This window comes from Diadema setosum, chromosome 9 (assembly GCF_964275005.1).
Source record: "Diadema setosum chromosome 9, eeDiaSeto1, whole genome shotgun sequence".
Lineage (NCBI taxonomy): Eukaryota > Metazoa > Echinodermata > Echinoidea > Diadematoida > Diadematidae > Diadema > Diadema setosum.
Genome location: NC_092693.1, coordinates 16641355 through 16663201, shown reverse-complemented (window position 1 = coordinate 16663201; position 21847 = coordinate 16641355). Strand labels below are relative to the sequence as shown.

The following is a 21847-nucleotide window of genomic DNA, read 5'->3' as shown; positions in this document are numbered from 1 at the left end:
CCATCGGGATTCGAACCCAAGACCTTCGGATGCTAGCCCAGTGCTCTACCGACTGAGCTATGGAAAGCCCTAGTTCAGTGTTCTTCCCAGAAACCCTAGATTCTCAATGCTCGAATGGTAAGAAGCTATAGCAGTGCACTTTGTGTGTGACACACACGCACACACTTAAACCTGGCATAAACCCAAAGGATAATTCAACTTGGGGATAAATGCGAGGGATCACCGAAGTGATGCAGCTTTTTGAGTATGTAACAAACGTAAACTGAGGAAAACTGACCAGAAATGAGTATAATTTATTATTGGAAAATTGAGCAAAGAAAATGGGATTCCATTGGGATTCGAACCCGAGACCTCCGGATGCTAGCCCAGTGTTCTACCGACTGAGCTATGGAAAGCCCTAGTTCAGTGTTCTCCCAGAAACCCTAAATTCTCAATGCTCGGATGGTCAGAAGCTATAGCAGTGCGCTTTGTGTGTGACACACGCACGCACTTAAACCTGACATAAACCCGAAGGATAAACCGGAAGTCGGAGTCTGTGCTCAGTCACTGGTCACTATAATTAATAGTGCCCTCATATGGTTCAGAAAATTCCATACCTGAAGGAAAAAAAGAGTACTGTTCACTTTGAGAATGCATCAGTAAATATTTGACAATTTCTTTTCCTTTCCATCACCCTGTATTATACTGTTTGTCCCTAAATGATATCTTGGTCATAAATCCACGGTTTTCCCACATGTTCTTACTAATTCCCTTCTTTGAGACTGCTTATGCAGTTGGAAAACTTCAATTTGTAATGAATTCTGTGATGAGGATCCTTTAATTCAAGATTGCGAGGAGATATGAAGAAAATATCACAAAAGTGAATAAATAGTGAAATCATAAATGATTGATTGACAGACCAACTGAAGCAGGATGTTACCTTGCAGGAGTTGGAGAACATTCAAAATCAGAAATGAAAAAATGAATCATCACAGACAGCCTCTTCTAACTCAATTTCACATGGAAGCCCTGAGAATATTTCAAGTTCAGTTGTGAATCAATCATCACAACATGTGTCCCAGCCACGCCTTACAGTCCAACAGTTTTTGATTACTCGAGGTTAGCTATGTACCAGGCATTATTACCAATGGAATCACAGCACCAGTATCTTTGATGTCCATCATCTCATCCGAAGAACCTCTTCGTTGGCAATCTTGACCAGGGTCCTGAAATCGACCTCGACGTGGCTCCTCCAGAACCGACGATCGCGTCCCCACACCTGGGCCGGGTAACACGGGCTCGGAATGCCCTGGAGAATGCGTGCCACCGCCCGGCCACTGAACGTCCGGTCGTGGTTCAGGCTGATGAACTGCCGAATGGTCATGCGGACTCGGCTTTCATCGGCAACACCATCCTGTCGAGAGAACAAGAGACAGGGCTGACAGTTGAGAGTCTGGGAAGTCAAGACTAGCACCACAAGAACTCTTGTACCCCTTTCAAACTGTTTGGTAGTCAGGGGTGTATGTAAAGTTCTGACTTGAACTGAGCCTAGTTGACAAGTGGCTTAACCCTTTTTTTGGCTTTGAATTTCAATTGGAACAGTAAACCCCAAAGAGTTGAACACAATATCGAAAGTCCCTAGCACAGAAATGGGGAGAAAAGCTTTTTTTTCTTTCTTTTTTTTGGTTCTAGAATACTTTTATATTCTAGCTGTTATGAAGTTTTGTGAATGTTTGGGGACACTTAACAAGAGGGATGGACTACAATGCTCTACAGAGGAAAATCACCCGCAACTGCTTTCATTGTAATTGGTGTTTGATACCCCCTGAAATGCATTGACAATGGCTTAACCCTTGCTGTGCCAGGGACTTTGGACAGTGTGAACAATGCTATGGAGTTTTTCTGTGAGAATTTGCACTCAAAGCACACAAAGGGTTAACGGCACTTGATAGAATATTCCTCACTTTCTCCACCCGAGGGTTCTCGGCCTCGGTCACGTCCAGCTCGTCCACAAAGTACTTGACCAGCTGACCCCTAAGACGGTCACTCAGCTCGGCATCCACTTCATCGCAGCACTCCACGTAGGTCTCCTTGGATACACTGGAGGAGGAGGAGAAGCAGCGTGAGGCATCAAGACAGTATGAGGCTACACTGACATTTGCAAGGGTCATATTCACTGGGTATTGCATCTCCAAACTCTCATGCTAAAATTACAGAAATGAGTTTTCTCTCGAAGTTGATGTACATCTGATTGGGCAAACTAACAAAAATGGTTGGAGTATGGGGCAGTACTGAAACCATCTAGTGCCTCCTTGCTAATCTCAACTCAGAAACTGGAAGAAGAAAATAGAGTAAGGTTTCATATGGTGGGCATAGTGAGCATACTCCTTTGGGAAATTCACATTGTAGAGTGGTGACAGGTGTAAAGGTGAATGTTCTGTTCCATGGCTTTGATTTCATCTGGTGGTCCCTATAGACCACTATACCATGTGATTTTAAAGTACATCAGCAGATACTACTTTTTGATTTTTTTTTTTTCCGACATTTTTGTAAAATTTCATTTTCTATGAAGAGTACACATTCCCACGACCTGTTACTGACATAAATTAAGGGTAATATCATTCCTTCTGCTTTCTGAGAGAGGTCAGTCTGGTGCTCTTTCATTATGCTAGAATAATGAGAATATGTTGAGATCTCTTTATATTTTGTTTATATATTTGTCCTGCATTGACGTCAAGAACTGTTGTAGTCTTCTCATCCAATAATGGTGGCACCAACGTAACTTTTGAACAGATTGCTTAATTTTCCACAAACTTCATTAATATGTTCTACTAATATTGCTGCATTCACTCAATCCACATTTATTTTTGGGGTATCATTCATCTACAAGTTTGTTTTGTTTTGTTTTGTTTTTTAATCTAAACTCACCTCTTGAGTGTGGAATATATAGCATCAAGCTGACCCAACTCTCGCCTCTCGAGGTCCTCCACCCTGCCATGGAGGAAGTCAACCACTCCATCCAGCTGGACATCGGTCAGGTTGCCACGGCAACGGAAGGAGAAGGCCAAGTCGGAGAACTCCACCATCACCCCGGTCTTCACCCATCCTGGTGGTGACAAATACGTGGAGAGAACAAAAACTGAATACAGTTGTTTGAATTTATCTCTCCCTCAAGTACCTGCAGGAGGTGGCATATAACTCTTGTATAATTTTTAACAAAACATATTTGAGGGTGAAACTTGGCAAAGTTTGTTTTAAACAATGGATAAGGCAAATTTATTCTTTCTTCTGGAGACCATGTGTGCAAAGCTTTTTTTTTGTTTTGTTTTTCAGTAATCTTTATTTGATTTCTATAATTTTACATAACAAAACATTAACCATGCAACCATATTCAATCAACAATGATTAATCAAATGAAAAACAATCAATCAATACAATATAATACAAAACACAAGCACACACACATATAAAAAAAACAACACAAAATTGTAGACAGACTAGTGTAGTGTATGTGGCACTGCTATTGGTATTTTTTTTTTTTTTTACCATTATGTAACAAGGATTTGTCTTGAAAGCTAATTGACAAAATATCAAAGTCAAAATGGTGTCCCTTCTTTAAACTCCTTGCACATTGTTGGCAATATTAATAATTGTAAAAACAGAAATTTTTGCAACATCAAACTTCCATAAATTGCCAATGGCATTCAATGCATTGTATAAAAAATCCTTTGCGTGCATTTTTCTTTTGCTAATCTTGGCTCCTCGCGAAAGTTTCGTGCATGCGAAAATTTCTGGTTTTACAGTACTTGACACCATTAAAAGCCCGACTATATAGTTTACATGAATGCTTTACCTCTTAACTTGTCATGCTTCCACTGGAGCTGCCTGAGTTCTCGCTTGACCGGCTGGACGTCCCAGCCCATGGCACTGGCCAGCTCCACCACATCGAAGGTCAGCGAAGTCCGGCCATCGTCTTTGTCGGCCTTCCTCTTGCCGTTGATGCGTTCCCTGGCCAATGCCGCCGCCACCGCGGGGCTCTTGAGGGCGGTTTCCCGCAGCTGACGTGGCCCCCCGTAGAAGTTGAGGGTGCACGTGGCATAGGTGTGGGGCGAGGTGACCAACCAGCCAGCCGGATGTAGCTCAAGATAACACATCAGAGTGGCAATACCTGATTAAAGCACATTTTAAAATCATCATAACAGTGAAAAGATTAAAGAACAAGCTCACTCTGATATATGTGCGGACTGAGTGAATGCGGCAATATCAGCAGAACACATTGGTGAAAGTGTGAAGACAATTGGACAACCTGTTCAAAAGTTATGACATTTGCAAGTTTTTTTGCTAAAGGAGAAGACTACCACAGTTTGTGATGTCATATACGAAGAACGATATAAAGAAAACAGCAAGAAATGTCAACATATTTTCATTTTTCTGGCATAAAAGAGCACTCAACATGCCTCTTTCATAAAGCAGGGGAATAATATTACCCTTAACATATGTCAGTAACAAGTTGAAGGTATGTGTACTTTTCATAGGATATGAAATTTTGTGGAATTCTCTTTACATTTTCTTTTTATCGTTCTTCATATGTGACGCCACAAACTGTAGTAGTCTTTTCATCCAGCGATATCAGCACTGAAACCTTTGACCTGATTGTTTCATTTTCCTTAAACTTTCACTGATGTGTTCTACTAATATTGCTGCATTCACTCAACCACATATATATTTGGGTGAACTTGTCCTTTGAGATCATTATGGCAGTAGAAAGATTACAAAGAAATTCGACACTGTGTTTGTAATAGACTCTACTACATTAGAGTTACCAACAAAAACAACAAAACAGTAAGAGATCAATTTATATCTGTTAACACTGATATTGGTCATAACCACACATACATATTAAACAAAGGGACAATGATATCAACTCACAAGTCTCCATCTGACCCACCAAGAAATCTTCACTAAATTTCTTTTCTAGATTTGAAGTGAAACTCAATGAACTCTATTCTCGAAATCCAAACTATTCCAGTGTTTGGAACTGAACAATGATGTAACATCACCAATTAAGGTAGACACAGAATATCATAAAATTTCAAAAATTTCTATATTCCATTTTGATGAAACTTTTAATGTTCCATTTGTTTTATTCAATTCCAAGAGTTAATGTCAACCTGAAACATGGATTGCAGGTGAACATCATTAAAAGACATGCTAATCTTGGCAATCAGTCCCACTGCAAATCACCACTATCATGGTCACACTCCTGAGTTCATTATCATCAACCTGTTGTCTCTAAGATATACTAATTCCTAAATGATTTGACATGTGGTACATCCAGTTCCTGTCATTTATTGGTATACTTAAAAAAAAAAAACAAGCAAAAAAAAAAAAGAAAGAAGCTGTTAAGATGCTGGAAGTGCTTGCATGTAATGCCCAGGTTGGTGAGACATATAAAACTGAAGATGAGTTGGAAATCGACAGTCTTGTTGACCATACCTTCCTCCTTGATGTCCAGTTCCTGTACGGTGGCGTCCACTGGAATCGCGGCGGCGTGGCCTGGACACGCTCCTTGTCTCTCATCTTCTTGGTCTAGGTGGTCAGCCTGACAAGGAGGCGATGAAAACGGACCATTGCAAGTAAACTAAGTCATAAAGCAATGACCAGTAGCCACAGTAAACATTTAAGTATATGTCATCACGTCTAGCAAGATTGGTTCCAAAATATGTTACACTTTATTGTGTCAATCTTTAAACCAGAATACTTTGATGAATCATCTCCAAGAGAAATGCATTTTTATGAATGATAAGACTTGTTTGCCTTCTCCACCTTTCATACTTGCAGGAATAACGAGCTTCAGAAGCATCATTGCATACTTACACTCCTAATATGAATGGGTCATTAAACCAGCCTACCTCTGTCATGTTTATATACAATGTCCATAGGATCTCAGGCTGGTTGTCCTGTGATCCAGCACAGACGCCAGCAGACGTCCTATGATAAATGCCCTCTTACGTTGAACCATTGATTGGATTTAATCTACCGTTGTGACTTAATATCCTTGCAACAATAAATGATTTTACAAGCATGCTGGCAATTGAGTTTAAATTTGCTCAGAAGGCAATAAGCTAATGAAGCATCTAAAGATTCATCTGGAAGAAACATGGTAAAACTGACAAGAAAATCCAGAGATGATTTTCATTATTGTTGCTCCATCAAGGCACAGACACTGCCAGGAATCTAAAACTGGATGTCTGTCAGAGTATTAAAAGTGTTATTTTGCAGATAAAACAAAAACAAAAACAAACAAACAATGATGTGGTTTAGATGTCAGGGTGGCAATCTGCAAACCATGCATAGTCACTGAGGGACATGGCAATACACCGAGAAGATAACATTGTGATGATACTTAGTATCTGTGCGGTTTCCATGGAGATGGAACAAAGCCCTCTCTCCCTCTTACCTCGCCAAGCCTTCGAATCTGATCACACTTGCAGGGTCTGAAGATCCTCTTGACGAGCTTCTTGATGGTGTAGCGGTCCACGGAGTTGCCATGGGTGTGTCTCCGCAGCTCCCAAATGTCACTCCCCTGGTAACACAAGGACCAATCATGTATGTTCATGTATGTTCATAGCATTGCCTTGCAACAAAAGTAAATGCTTAGACAGTAGTCTAATTGATATTTCTTTTGACAGCTTATGAGAGAGAGTACACTTATGATTTAAAGGTCCTGTTTACCTTAGGGAGCAGTGATTTTAAAAATGTTCAAGATATCACATTTGATGCATATGTGTAGGTCAGTTGTATCACAAAACATCCTGCCATATAAAATTTTTGCAATAAAGCCTAAAATACAAGGAGATATCACTATTTTTCTCCATGAATCATAACTGTAGACGGTTTAGTCTGGAAACATTCTTATTATAACTATGGTTCATATTTTGTACGTTTAACAATACTTAAAATCGAATATACTGATTAAAATTTTTACATTGGTTGTTTCTAGCACTAACTCACATTTCAGAAATATTTTGAGGCACTAATGCTGAGTTTTTGTTTCATCTGCAAATGGTAAATTATGCTTTTAAGTTATTACTAAACCTACAACTTTAATCAACTCACCGTTCCGTCCAGAAAGATGTGACAGTGAGCTGGTAGGCCGTCCCTGCCGGCCCGCCCTATCTCCTGCACAAAGCTCTCAAAGTTCCGTGGGAGGTTGAAGTGGATGACCGCTCTCACGTCGGCCTTGTCCAGTCCCATCCCGAAGGCTACCGTGGCAACCACGATGCGCAGCGAGCCAGACATGAATCCATTCTGCACTCTCCTCCGCTCGGCTGCCGACATGCCAGCGTGGTACGCCTCACAGCTGTTGGCCTCAACTTTGGCTGGCAAACACGTGAAAGGAAACAGAATAATCATGATTGCTTTTTGAAGTAAATAATAAACATCCAACACTCTCATCTATCACTCCATCCATGATCTCACTGATGACCTCCACTGCACTTATTTTCCTCCTATGTTTGTTTTTCTTGACACGTAAATGTGAAATGTCTCTGAAAACTTGCTACCAATACTATTAAAGGGATGGTATATTTTTGGTTGAGGTGGGTGGGTCCCAGCTCCATTAGGACCACTTTGTGTTTTGATGTCTCCGTCACTTCAAAAATTGATTCTTATCAAGTTAATTTTGAATTCCTCTTCGAGTTATATGCTCTTTAATATCTTATAAATTGTTTATTTCGTGGAAATTGGTTTTGAAATGGTGGAGAAATAAAAAACACAAAGTGGTCCTAATAAAAGGTGGTTCCCACTCACCTCAACCAAAACTATACCATCCCTCTAAACAAAACAAAACAAAACAAAGCAAAACAAAAAACAAACTCCTCCTGAGAATTACACAGAGCAAAATGCAGTACTGAGAGCTCTATGAAATAATTCTTCAATACATATATCATGTACACAGAATGAAAACTACTTTTCTCATGACTGTTTTCCAACATGATTATCTCATTGCAGCATTTCTGGATCAAATCAACCACAAGGTCCACGTTTCTCTTCCATATACATGTATAAGTATGTCTGACTGCCTTGATCAAGTGAGATACATATCACAGTTCGTGGTCGTATACAATCATTAGGCCTAACAGGGCGTGGAGATTGAGAAAATATGTTTAATATCATGATACCAATGACCAGCTTTCAAAATCCACATCTATGGTAAGTACCAATGTTGAATAATGATCAAGAGATGAGGGGAAGGGGGGGGGGGGGTTAGGGGTTATAAAGGGGTTGATGACGAAAAGAAAGTAAACTTACCATTTGCAGTAGACTTCTTGGCTCTAGATCTCTTCCGATAAGTCTTCTTTTTGGCCTTCTGACTCGTCTCTTTCTCCTCCTGCTTTCCCGCCTCATCCACGCCACCTCCACCAGCCTCATCCTCCTCATCCTCTTCATCCGGATACCGGGTTGGGTCGCCCTGGAGACAGGTCCGGATGAGGGATGACACTCTCTCCGTCTCCTCCCGCCTGATGCAGTAGATGATGATGGACCTCAGCCGCCTGAACCGCTCCCCCTTGAGCAGCTCAATCAATGCCTGCCAGATGGAAGAACCAACCATACATGAGACAAGTTACCATCATGGGTAATTCATTTTGTGTGTGTGTGTTTGTGAGGGCTCACACCTGATCATTGGATCAAAGAATTAAAAAAAAAGAGTCCAGAAGTATAAACAATTATATAATAAGATCATTTCCCTGCCATTCAAGCACTCTATGAAAGATTCAAGTAACATATTGCAATAGCTCATCTTTTGTATATGACTGCGGCATTTCTATCAAAATAAAAGTCGTCTTCATATTAGTAATTAATTTCTAATGTGAGAACTAATGTGTGTGTACCTAATCAGATAATCTTTTTTTTTTTTTATTGCACACTTATATTTGTGATATAAAATCTATATGTGTGAAAAATGAAATTTGATGACCAGTCAATCAATCTATTTGACATTCAAGCAAGTTGCCAAAACTGCTCATCTTTAATGTAATAAAAAGAGTCTCATATGATTTATCAACTTCTGGAGTGAGGATTCACATATATACACATCAGATCAGAGAAACTGTTTATAAAATCCACAAACATATATTAATTAATATGATCATCTTGATGTGACTACCTGTAAATAAATTTACATGACAATAGAGTGATAGCTCACAATTTTCTGTCTCTATTGTGTAATTGTGATACACAGTAGTTCATCACAAAACAACAATAACAACAACAACAAAACCAATTACATCACATATCACCAGCACAGCCATCACTCTCTGACATTGTATGCAAAATTATAAAACATATATCCTCTGCCTCCTCACCCTCTCTCGGTCTAAGTCCTTGGATACGGACAAATGGAGGTTGCTAGGCACCGAGCATCCCCGTATGACCGCCCCTGGCTGGTCAGCAATGCCCAGATGATGGGCCACACTGTCCGAAGTGGTCCTGGTTGCTGTAGCGGTCAGGGCTAATATACACTGGACACCTAGTCTTTCCTTCAACACCTGCACTCAAAGTATTTCCAAAGATAGAAAAAGTGGTTTGGAGTCTACCTTGTGAGTACCTTGTCCCAAAATGTAGAACTTTTGCAATGTGAGCAATATTTTCTTGAGAGTGTTTTTATTGAACACCACAATGACAAATGTTCCTAAGCTACAAAGTGATGATCTAAGTGTGGAATCCTTTGCACGAAAATACTGCATTCTGTAAAACAAATGCGTTGTATAATGTAAACAAGGTGTGAAATCACTACTTTTTCAGTTCTAAAGTGATATTTCTGTTTCATTATGTCAATGTGGTTTTTGATCTCAAAAATGCCAAAAATCATCTCACAAGTCCCATTTTGCAAACATAATATATGGAGTATGAAATATAAAATAGGTTCCATTTTGCAACATATATGGAGTATGAAATACATAATAAGACCAATTTTGTCATCATCAATATGCAAATTGATATTACATAATCTTCCTTTGCAGAAACCACAAGCTTTTTATTTTTATTATTTGACATTCAGAAGTCAGCAGGAAACACACCTTGCACAGCATGAGGTAGGAAGGCCGGAAGTTGTGGCTCCACTCGGAGATGCAATGGGCCTCGTCCACGCAGGCGAAAGCAATGGGGGGCATCTTGGAAGGGTGTGGCAGGCAGTTTGCGCCCCCTCCCACCACCGCCTCGGGGGAGACCAGCAGAACTTGGACCTTCCCTGCTTGGATCTCCGCCAGAACCTTCCATTATTATCAAGGGAAGATGAAACAGGGAAAGAGGCAGTAAAGTGTAGATTGCTAACTTTTAAAGGTAATTGGCACCACTCCATTGTTCATGGGGAAAATGAATTACACAACAGATATGTTGACATATCATTTTTTACTGTCTTGCACAATAGCTTGGTCTGATTGTCAGGTAGTAGCATCTTTCTTTTTACATGCGTGTTACTGTTTTCGATTTGATTTGATTTGATTTATTTCTGCTTAATTCCGTTACATCAGATATGATTATGTACATGTCATTTATGACAAACAGTATATCGACACATAGTTTTTAGTACAATTATACAAGACAAATACAAACAGCTTATGGAACTTAAATAGAAGGGTCTCCAAAATAAGCCGAGGCTTGACGGTATGGAGACTATATGCTTACCTACTCTGGATAGAATAGGGAATAGAGAAAGAGAGAAATAGGGAAGGGTAGGGGGAAGAGGGAAAGTTACAGAGTGTATTATGTGTACCACTCCAACTACTTTACAATAATAGTAATGATGATAAATGCAATATGATAATCATATTAAAGTTTACACGTTCAGTTGCCTTTGCCGGAGTAATGACCGAATATGCACTATGAAAATTATAATGTGTGAATACAAAGTATCCTATACATATTGGTATCTGATATGGAATGAAATATATCGTGCATATTTTATGTACGCAGTAATGGTTATGGTAATTTTTATCTTAGCTAGGCGTACTAGCACGCTGTATGAATTCCCTTGACACCAGGACCTTGTTAATTTGAGTATTAATGCTTAACACACACAAAATATACATATTCAAAATAAAGTATTAAGGAATAAAAATTGGTCATCAAATATCTATTCATGCACAACATGATGACAGTTTTGCTCATCAGATACAGTGTATACTAGGGTCCCAATTATTGCTACATAACTTTATTCATGTAAGATGCTTCCAATCTGTGTTTAAAGACAACAGGAAGAATAGCCATCATCATTCCTTCTTTCTTGCCTTTTTTTTTGGGGGGGGGGGAGGGGGAGGGGAGGGTATGCATGTGACTTCATATTGGTTTCATTAGTGACTTTTGCAAAGAAAAGAGAGACAAGGGACTTAGTTTCAAACAGGGGGAAAATGTTTAAAAATGCCATGACATGCGCTAACCTTTTCCCTCTGAACTTTGGTCATGTGACTGTGTAGCCTGGCCCCCTTGAGACAGCGAGGGAGCCCTATGACCTGGTCCTCCATGAGGGAAACGAGGGGCGAGATGACAAGAGTGATGGCAGGACTCCGCTTGCTGTACATGTGGGCCGGCAGCTGGTAGCACAGGGATTTGCCCGCTCCCGTTGACAGCACAACAAGAGTTGAGAGGCCTGGAAGATGATACGCAACAGCTCCTAATTATTAGCCCAACTTCATCACATGTTTCTCCACAGAATGTAGCAGTAATTCATATGCATAGAAGCAGCTAGGATTAGACATTTAAAATCTATGGTGTCGGGATTCAGAGGGCACAAAATATTTAATCAGCTACTGCCAAGAATTACACAGTCTTCGCAAAGATTAACCATCAAACCGACAGTCGTAAGCCATAAAGGAATGTGGCTAAACGTGTGGTGCACAATGCGTGCACTGAAACACTGATCAATGACAGTTAACCTAAAATGGAGATATTGAATTGTAACTACTACAATACATTTATCACCCAATGTGCATATACTTTTAGATATATGTGCATTAAATATCATAAAAACTCTGAAAGATCTTGTGGGTGTATACACATTATCCAGGCACACATTTTCAAATATCTTCACTTTGATATCCAGTTGGTTTGATATCCTTTTCCCCTTAACCCTTTGAGGATGATTTGATTTTGCTACAACATGCATTTCCCATAGACACCTGCCCAAGTATACTTGGGACTCGTCCTAAATGGGTTAATGGAAGAAAGTGAGAGTTCTTGTATCTTACTGAGAAACAACATTCTGCAATGGTGGGCACAATCACAAACAATCACAAACACTTGTTTGCTAAGAAATTCTGGCTCTCGAATAAAAAAATCAGCATTGCTATGGCAACCAGCAGGGCATTCTCCTCACCTGACAGGATTCTCATTACGGCCTGCTCCTGACCCGGTCTGAAGGACTCATAGCCCATTGTCTTCAAGGCGGTGTACACAGACTTGGGCGTGGCTGAGATGGTGGGTGCGGAGCAAAATAAAGGAGTGAAAACATACCTAGATGTAGATTAAGGATGGTACCGTTTCCATTGAGATGGGGTTTGAGATTTCCAACATTTTTTATAATGATTTTTTAAGATAATGAAAAATCTCGTGTGAAATATGAAAGAACATATGATTCTATGAGCAATTCAAAGTTTATATGATGAAAATTGGTTTTGAAATGACTGAGATATTAAAATCAAAGTTTATATGATGACAACTGGTTTTTAAATGGCTGAGATATCAAAAACAAAGCAATCATATTAAAAGGTGATACCCACCTTTTATTAGGATCGCTTTGTTTTACTTTGTTTTTGGATATTTTAGTCATTTCAAAACCAATTTTCATCAAATAAAGTTTGAATTCGTCTTAGAATTGTAGGCTTCTTAATAGTTCATAAAGTGGTTTCTTAAAATATCTCATAAAGGGTTAAAAGCTGAATCTTCATCTCAACCAATACTATATCATCCCTTTAATTTCTTTGCACCAGGTAAGTGTAAGGATATGCTAAGTATGTTCCCCTAAGATTACAATGAAAACTAATGTTTTCTTCACATCAAGATCAAATGATAGTGAAATTCAATTTTAAATTAAAAATAATTCTTATCAGAATAGATATAAACTAGTGAACATGACTTTGTGGTCTTCCATGACTGCTAGTTTGCACAGGGAGTCATTCTCCTCTCCAATTCAATCTCACTCTTAATCTCAGTTTGAGAGGAATTCTAAAACTTGTTAAGTCTGGGAGGGAGCGTTACACTTACCATCTGGCACACCCTCCGGGGTTGGCTCAAAGAGAGGCTCAATGGATGGGGGCGGAGCAGAATGCTCGAAGACTGGCGTGGCGACACTCAATGGCTCAAACTTGTCACCACGCCCCTCGTCACTGAGGTTTCCTGTGGGTATGAGGACGGGGACACATAACACTTGATCTTACAGGTTCCTTGAATTTAATTCAGTCAAACTGCAGAAATTATGATAACTGGAAGTTATTAATGCGAATATTACATTCGTCACATTACGATTCCTTTCTGAGAATAAACCCCATAAGTCTATGTCATACACAGGTAATGTGATGAGACAAGGGAATTACAGTAACAAGTTGCAGAATGAATTACAGTCCATGTATTCTTAGTCCCTGTACATACAGCCAGCATTCTTGTGTCACAGTTGCACAGTAGTAACAGGTTATTTCGTATCATTCAACACATTACATAAATCTGTTGTACTGCTATGTCAGGCACTAGGAGTTTTTTTTTTAATGAAATAATCTCTTGAAAGAAAGTAAGGTATACAGAGTGATATGTCCACTTAAGATCTCTGCATTTCATAGTGATCATATCTTATATTGTAATTAACAGGAAATACATCTAGCTGCTTGAGTAAACTCTGACTGTAAGTCTTCTAGTTTGATTAAAGGGAATGCAAACCCAAAGAGCAATGTGGATTGAGTGAAAGCAGCAACATTAGTAGAACACATCAGTGAAAGTTTGAGGAAAATCGGACAATCGATGCAAAATTTATGAATTTTTAAAATTTTGGTTTTGCAACCGCTGGATGAGGAGACTACTAGAGGTTATGACATATGAGAGGACAACAATATAAAGAAAATATAAAGAAAATTCCACAAAAATTCAATTTTCATGAAAATTACAAATTCCATCAACTTGATACTGACATATGTTAAGGATAGCAATTATTCCCCCTGCTTTCTGATAGCAGTTAGTCAAGTGCTCTTTCATAATGCTAGAAAATTGAATTTTTGTTGAATTTTTTAAAATATATTTTCTTTGTATTGTTGTCCACTCATACGTCATAACCTCTAGTAGTCTCCTCATCCAGCGGTTCCAACACCAAAACTTTAACAATTCATAACTTTTGCATCGATTGTACAATTTCCCTCAAACTTTCACTGATGTGTTCTACTAATGTTGCTGCTTTCACTCAATCCACATTGCTCTTTGGGTTTGCATTCCCTTTAAGTCTCACCATGTCTGCATTACAAACACATTCTATTTGCTACTATAGGAAACTTTTTGTGAGAAAGCCTCCCACTTTACCCTCTCTTATCATTAGGTGTACAATCGAATAAATACATCTAATTTTACACAAGGTGTCCAAGTGCATAAATGACTTTAGTACTGCAAACAAGCCCAGATTTGAAACCCACTTCTTCCAACATGCTCACACAGAGTTCCACTCAAAGTGGGTATTGTCATGGGAAGAGGAGTGGAAGAAAATAGATAGAGAAAAGAAGAAGAAAAAAAAAAAAGGATTAAAAGACAAAAAAGAAGATGAGACAAGAAAAGGAAAAAGAAGCAAGAGAAAGATCCATGTTCACTCCACCTGGCTGCGGTTTGGCGCCGATGGCAGAGAGAGCTGCCTCCTCTAGAGTGGGCAGTGGTCCCATCACGCTCTCAGCATCCTCTGGCTCCTCCTCGTACTGTTTCCTGGCTGGACCCGCCCCTGCACGGCAACGGTCAAAAAAAACGGAAGACAGGTTTGGCAAGAGACCAAAAGATTAGCTAGGACTGTCATGTAATAGGTTTGCAGAAAATAACTTATGTGATCTGTACTTTGATAATAAAATTGTAATTTCTGTAACTATTTCCTGTTGAATCTTATTTCATAAAAAGAGCAGGTTTCTTTCCAGTTTGCAAAACACATTGAGTTACGCGATTCAACCTAACTTGGTATGCAAGGAAGGGGGCAATACCCACAGCAAACTGACATTTCTCTCGGGTGCAGTCTATTCAGGGAGGATACAAACAACACACCTCTGATATGAAAATGCCATCTCCATGGCACACCTCTGATATAAAAACACCAACCCCACAACAGACAATGTAATGTTGAAGTTTTGCCATACAGTCAACACAGCCACAGTTCAATCTTGCAGTATACTGTATATGTAACCAGAGGTAATAGTCCATGGAATTTCTGGACAGTTCAAAGCCATTTGGGTTTCAACACACATTATCAAACGTGTCTTCCTATTAGCCTTTCCACAATAGTGTAAGTGATAATTCACACTTCTGTCGCTATGTTTCTGCGACTATAACTATGCTTACATGCACATTTTTACTCCAAAATGGTTCTTTTGCGAAGTCTTCACTTTAATGGTTTCTGCAATGGCATAAATGGCATAAACTTTGGTATGAAACATGAATATCTGTATATAACAAGATCCTCACTGAACTACTGTATTTTGGCATTCAAGATGACCATATCACACAAATCACATGGATAATTTTGGTAGTTAGTACCTGTACATTTATTGGCCCAGTGTCCAGTACCACCACATTTGAAGCACTTGTCTGTATCTCTCCTTGTTCCTCCCATTCTCCGGCCTCCTCCTCCTCCTCCTCCTCTTCGGAAGTTGCCACCTCCAGTCTTCTTCTTCCACTGCATCCTCTTGTAGGCCTCGCCCCTCATGCCCCGCCCCTTCCTCCTGTAACTCTTGGTCAGCATGTTCAGCCGCACATAATTTTCATTGAGTCTTGGGTTGGGTGCTGACGCTTTTCTGGTATTAGAAAAGTGAATATTAGGCACAAGGTGTCATCAAAGATACCCTCCTGGGGCCCGTTTCATAAAACTTGTCATCAGTGACAAGTTGTCATAGATGTGACAAACTACCGAAATCCTTGCATCTGATTGGCTGGGAGCAAATTTGTCATAGAAATGTGGCAGTTGTCACTGATAACGAATTTTATGAAACGGGCCCCAGGACAAATCAAAATTCATCTCCTGCTATTCATGGTCATACATGAAAACTGCAAGAAAATCTACATCTAACAAAAGCAAATTGTCTATCAAATTTGTATATTTGGAACATCAATTTTGTTGTGTTTATCATGAAATATTTCCTTATGACACTCATCTTGGACAAACTACACATTCTATTCAAAATAACAACATTAATACAGGGTACTTACAACACGCAAATTTCATGTGACTAATTTGCTCAAGGTGCGTGGGAAATAATGAATTATGAAATAAAAAAAAAAATCATTACAAGCACATGTACATGGAAGTATCTAAAAGAATGGAACAATGAGAATAAGTATCTGGCATACTTTGCCTAGTTCAACATCAGGACAATAATTCAACAATAGATACAATGGATAATTCACTATCATCAACATAAAATCTAAAATTCAACTGAATGTAATCTTCAACACTCCTGCCAGGTATAAACACCACAGACTATGCCAAACAAGTACAAACCCTGAAGCGGATGCAGTCTTTTTCTTCTTGACTTGCACGGGAGAACCATCTTCACCAGCATCGTCGCTTTCCTTCCCTCTCCGTTCGAACTCCTCTTCTGTCTTGCCACATTCCTCCACTCGCACATCTGCCCTTCTCTTCTTAGCCGGACGAGATGCTCCTGGTGATGCACCCGGTCTCTTCTTACTGCCCTTTGCTGTTGACCTGTCCGTCAGTGAGGGAGTTTTCAATTCGTTCTGTTCTGAAATTGTCTCCTCACAATGTGATTTTATACCTGATGGTAAGGAATCTCTACTTTTGCAAGTGCTCAAAACCATAGCTTGAACTTCTTGTACTTTTGAATTTCTTTCATTTATCCTTTCATCTGCTTGAACAGGAAGACTTTGACTGATGAGATCACTATCCTGTGAGCATGGGCCATTGACTTTGTGCATTTCTGTCTGTCCGTGCTTTGAATTTGGCGTATAATCCAACTCCTTTCTACCTGGTGTCTTGCTTTGCGGTGTGGAACATTTTCTGGCAGGCTGTTTCTCTGCAAAGCTGCTATCCAGAGAATCATCCAAGACAACACTGTCTTTAGATTGACCTGAATATTTAGGAATGTCATGAGAATCAGTTTGAGAAGGTTTTCTACTCCTATCATTCGATGTTTCAATTCTCTCCTTTAACTCATTTTCTTTCTCACACCTTCCCAGCCAGTCTTTCTGCCAGGAGTGTCTGCGAACTTTCTGCAGACTGGGAGAAAATATTCCACTGATATCGGGCTTTGTCCTCTCTTTTGTTCTGGACCCAAACTTGATGGTCCCGGAGCCTACTCTGGAGCCAAAGATATCTTGGACAGCTGGAGGAGTTTCTTCCGTCTCCTTATCAACTGCAGCTATGTCAGATCTCTCTGTCTCTGAAGCCTTGCAGGATTCGTCTTTTGACCAGAAGCTTTGTCTGCTCGAAAACGGTTGGACCATTTTAGGGCTCTTCCATGTCTGCAAAAAACAAACACACAAACAAACAATGAAACTAACAAACAAATAGAGAGCTTTAGATCCTAGTCTTCTCATCAAGTTGTTTCTCAAAACAGATAGGCATACAAATAATAGGTTGTACATTAATACTTCGACCAATCACTAAACTGTGCAGGGCACATTTCATAAAAGTTGCTAGCCCTGACAAGTTGTCAGTCTCTTGACCATTTTAGTCAAATCCTTTTTTCTTGGCTGTAATTGGCTGAGAAGCTCTGGTCCCTGATTGGTACTATGGTAATTGTCAAAGACTGACAATTTGTCAGGGCTGACAACTTCTGTGAGACGGTGCCCCAATAGCATGTGCATTGCAAGTATGAATGGCAATTCAAGGATACAATATTACACAGACGGCAAGAAACAAAGATGTGAACTCAACATATTTGAGCTCTCTTACTATATCCTACTATGACAGTTCACATGTGTGAGCAGCTGCTCTTTGGTCTTTTTAAATCTCATGTTGCGTACCATATTCATGGTTGTATATATCCTCTGCATCACATTAAACAACCAATGGCTTGCCAAAAATACAGTCCTGCTAACCATGAAGTTGCAGCCCATCGATTTGTGTATTATCGCCCTAAAATGTTTGCAAGGTGTCTCAGTGAGCAGGCAAGTTTGGTTTAGATAAGTCTCCAATTTTGTAATGGTCCAATTTTTCAGATTCACTTCATTTCATACGACATATCACACATCTTGCATTCTGCTTAAAAGATGACGGCACACTTCAGCAGTCATGACTGAATGGCACAAAATATCCTGTCAGTGTGGCATCACGAAAGATTTTTCTTCCTGTTTGCTCTATACTAAAATGAATGACTGCTTGGAGGGAAAGATATGGAAAAGCTTACTGAATATTTCTTCTCTGTATTGGAGTGGAGTTTCTTGCTGTACAACTTCATGACGGACTCCTTCCTCTCTGTATTCTTCACTGCAGTCTGTTTCTTCCCCACTGGACTCTTCCTGCGATCCTTGTTCAGGTGCACACCCCAGATGTCTTGGCTAGGGGTGTCTTGGGGTTTGGAGCAGTCTGTGGCTGGTGGCACGGCGGCATCGGGTTGATTGCTTGGAGGGTCGCCATGGTGACTCGCTGGAGGATCACCGTCATGATTGGCCGGAGGATTTATAGCGTGATGACTTGCTGCATTCTCTGCTGACCGTCTCTGGCCCCTTTTGAGTTTGTTGTATTTTGAATAAGATTCTGTTGGCAAAAAATAAGATGTGTTCTTCATAATTTTCCATTCAAGAAGCAGTTGATATTTCATCATAATCTCTGTAGCATCCACTGCACTCAATATTTACATGTCTTCAGTGAGTTATCACTTGTAAACAGTGGACCCATCACTAAAGGCAAGACGAAGCATGTAGCAGACTGTGTTATTAAACCTGCTGGTCATACAGGAAACTGCTGTTAAGAGTATTGGCTAGTACAGGGCGCTCTCCTTTAAAATTAAATGTTTATATTCAGTCGAAAAACATGTTGATATAATCAAAGAAAACTGCTGGTCCAAAGGACTTTGTCATAATGGGAGTTGCCTGTTCACAAACACAAACACACACACACACACACACACACACACACACACATGCATAGGGCCAGTCATTTACAAGTGGTTGCCAATGGTGTTTAGGTATGTTGCTGAGTTTGTGGGGCTGCATGGTGTAACAGTAATATCTGCACTATGTAAGGCTACAAGTAGAATGTAAACCTGTGTGAATGGTTTTCAGTGATCATAAAAAAAGAGAAAAAAATATTTCACATTCTTCACAAATTTTGCAAGATGTACTACTATTACTATACAAACAAAGGAGGTACCCGGTACAAACATGCAATATCTTGTTCCTACATTGTGTGACTGCTCTAATATTATAATAAAGAGCAGTCAGATACTTTGACAATAACATACTGACAGTCAGAGAAATCAAATACATGGGTAAGCTATTGGATGCTGATCACTTAATTAAATGTGAAAACTTAGTTGTGTGAAAACTTGAAGCTTTACAATACCTTGAATACTGAGAGGCGCTTTTGCTATGTCTTCCTTGGTAGGCTTTCTGTTGTGATCTTGCTTGAAGTGAGCTTCCCACACTTTCAGCTCCTTCCGAAGGTTCAGGAGTTCCTTGCTACAATCATCCATCACACTATTCACAGATCTCCTTACAGTTATAACAACATTGTGAACCTGCTGGACAGGGCACAGGAGTATTATAAGAAACAGGACAATTGTATGTGACCATGTATTGTAAAAAACAAATAGATTTTATATGTTAAGAGCAATGTATTATAAAAATTGCCACATTTTCTTTTGAGTCTTCTGTTTTCGCAATGTAATTTGGTAATTTTGTACTTTTAAAGCCACTTCACATTCGTAAAAGTACTTTCCAATGTCATCCCCACTTTACCAAATGTTTAAAATATGGGCATGTAAACATACACAACGTACACACAAAATCTGACAATGGCTCGTCATTGAGCTAGATAGAATGTTTCTCTTCTGAAGTACCTGTACTTGTTTACTTACTAGATACTACTTGTCTCTGCAGAGTATACATGACAGTGAGGAAGGGTACTCTCAGTCATGGGAAACGTGCACAGCAGAACTACAGTTCGACCTCGATTATCCGGCCTCCTTTTATCCGGAAATCTCTATTATCCGGACGCGTTCACGCAGTGAAGGACTTTTTTTTTTCATCCAAAATTTGAGAAAAAACAGTGACTTTCATGGATCTATTTCACTAATTTCATAAGATGTGCATGATAGGTTTCTCAATATCTAATGAGGTAAAACATGTATGATTTTCACATAAAGATTAACAGAAACTTGACGTTAAAGGTGCACAATTAAAAAAGAAAGAAAGAAAAATGATGGCTCCAAAATAAACGGTGGGTGGAGCTGGCAATAGCAATACTCCTTACAAAATAGTCCCTTCAGCAGTTTGTACCAAAGAGTATAGAAGCTCCGCTAAGAGGGCTTAATCCTGCGATTTCGCATAGTACGCTCATGGGCGAAATACGGATGCCATAGCTAACAAACCGATAGAGGGCGTATATTACGTGATCTTAACAAAGCCTCTATAGTAGCGATTTCTGTCTCCCTTTCATTTTTCCCCTTTTTAGGGGGCATACAGGGGAAGAGATGTACTTGGGACCTCGTTTGTCATACAGAAGTATCATTCCTGTCTAATCATGAAATGCAATTGAAGAAATATCATTTATTTTCCAATATGCAGTCCCACAAAGAGAGAAAGAGGCATAGATGGCATTTGATGACATAAATGGTATCCCAGGGTACCAAATAAAAATCAGCCATTTTGCTGAATTATTTATTTTGTTAAAAAAGGTTGTACCCTGGGTGCCAAAAAGAGGAAATTATTTTGGTGCTGGAGCTAGCGCGCGCTAGCCACTGCACTGTACTGCTCTAAAGCACATGCTGGTGGTATCGCAGTTCCATGCACATATAGTATAAGTATAACATGCAGTGGCGTGGGAATGCTATGTACACGCACACACAGTGCATGCATTTTTCTCTGGCTGTCCTCGAGTGGACGTGATCGTGAGGTGGCGCTACACAACGCGGTTACCCGGGGTACTACGGTACCCCGGGGTAACCTGTGATGCATCATTTGTCAGCTCAAACACAAACTTTGAAGGACTACACTACAGATTGAAAATTAAATGACATTACTAGGGCCTAACGTTACTTCAAATTTTTTTCAGCCTATCGACAGAAAATATAGAGGGGCATCTAGTACTTCTTGTGATATTTTGAGGTCTGAAAGACAATTTCCCTGCTTTGTCTCTCCTTACAATGAAGAAAATGAAAGGAAGGTAGGGTTCGCTCCATATAATAGGCTCACATGTTAAGAAGCTTGCGCTATTAACTAAAATGGCTGCCGTGTGTTCCATGTAGGGCTCCATAAGCAGTCCATGGCGTACTACACCCGTTTGCGTGCAAAATCGCGAGACTGCCGAGAGTACATCTACTACAACATGTACACCCTCTTGATTAGCACTAGAGCTAGGGTCTAGCCTCTATACTCTTTGGTTTGTACTGAGAATACTAACGTTAGTTAGACTGGTTGAGAAGCTGGCTGGTTGGCCAGGCAACACAGCTGCTGATGAGCG

General features: G+C 39.8%; 1 protein-coding gene across 1 annotated transcript; it reads right to left on the bottom strand.

Moving 5' to 3' along the window:
• Positions 1-983: 983 nt before the first annotated feature.
• LOC140232895 (ATP-dependent DNA helicase Q4-like) lies at positions 984-19863 on the bottom strand. Its single transcript, XM_072313006.1, has 18 exons — positions 19730-19863; positions 18573-18922; positions 16706-17685; positions 15745-16001; positions 14825-14944; positions 13243-13374; positions 12356-12448; positions 11421-11629; positions 10062-10253; positions 9348-9530; positions 8439-8569; positions 7099-7342; positions 6419-6565; positions 5476-5581; positions 3833-4147; positions 2908-3085; positions 1944-2079; positions 984-1393 (listed from the first exon to the last, which is right to left on the bottom strand). Exons 1-18 carry the CDS (start codon positions 19857-19859, stop codon positions 1160-1162), a joined length of 4137 nt encoding a protein of 1378 aa, XP_072169107.1. The 5' UTR covers positions 19860-19863; the 3' UTR covers positions 984-1159.
• Between the last annotated feature and the right edge of the window lie 1984 nt (positions 19864-21847).

Bases quoted from the DNA above. Each gene is read 5' to 3' on its own strand.
- LOC140232895 (XM_072313006.1), bottom strand. From the start codon at position 19,859: ATGGATGATTGTAGCAAGGAACTCCTGAACCTTCGGAAGGAGCTGAAA. The intron at 5,582-6,418 runs GTTCCATCTCCA...CCTCCTTGTCAG, and splicing joins TAAGAGGGAGAGAGGGCTTT to GCTGACCACCTAGACCAAGA. The intron at 2,080-2,907 runs GTGAGTTTAGAT...CTCCTCCTCCAG, and splicing joins ATATATTCCACACTCAAGAG to TGTATCCAAGGAGACCTACG.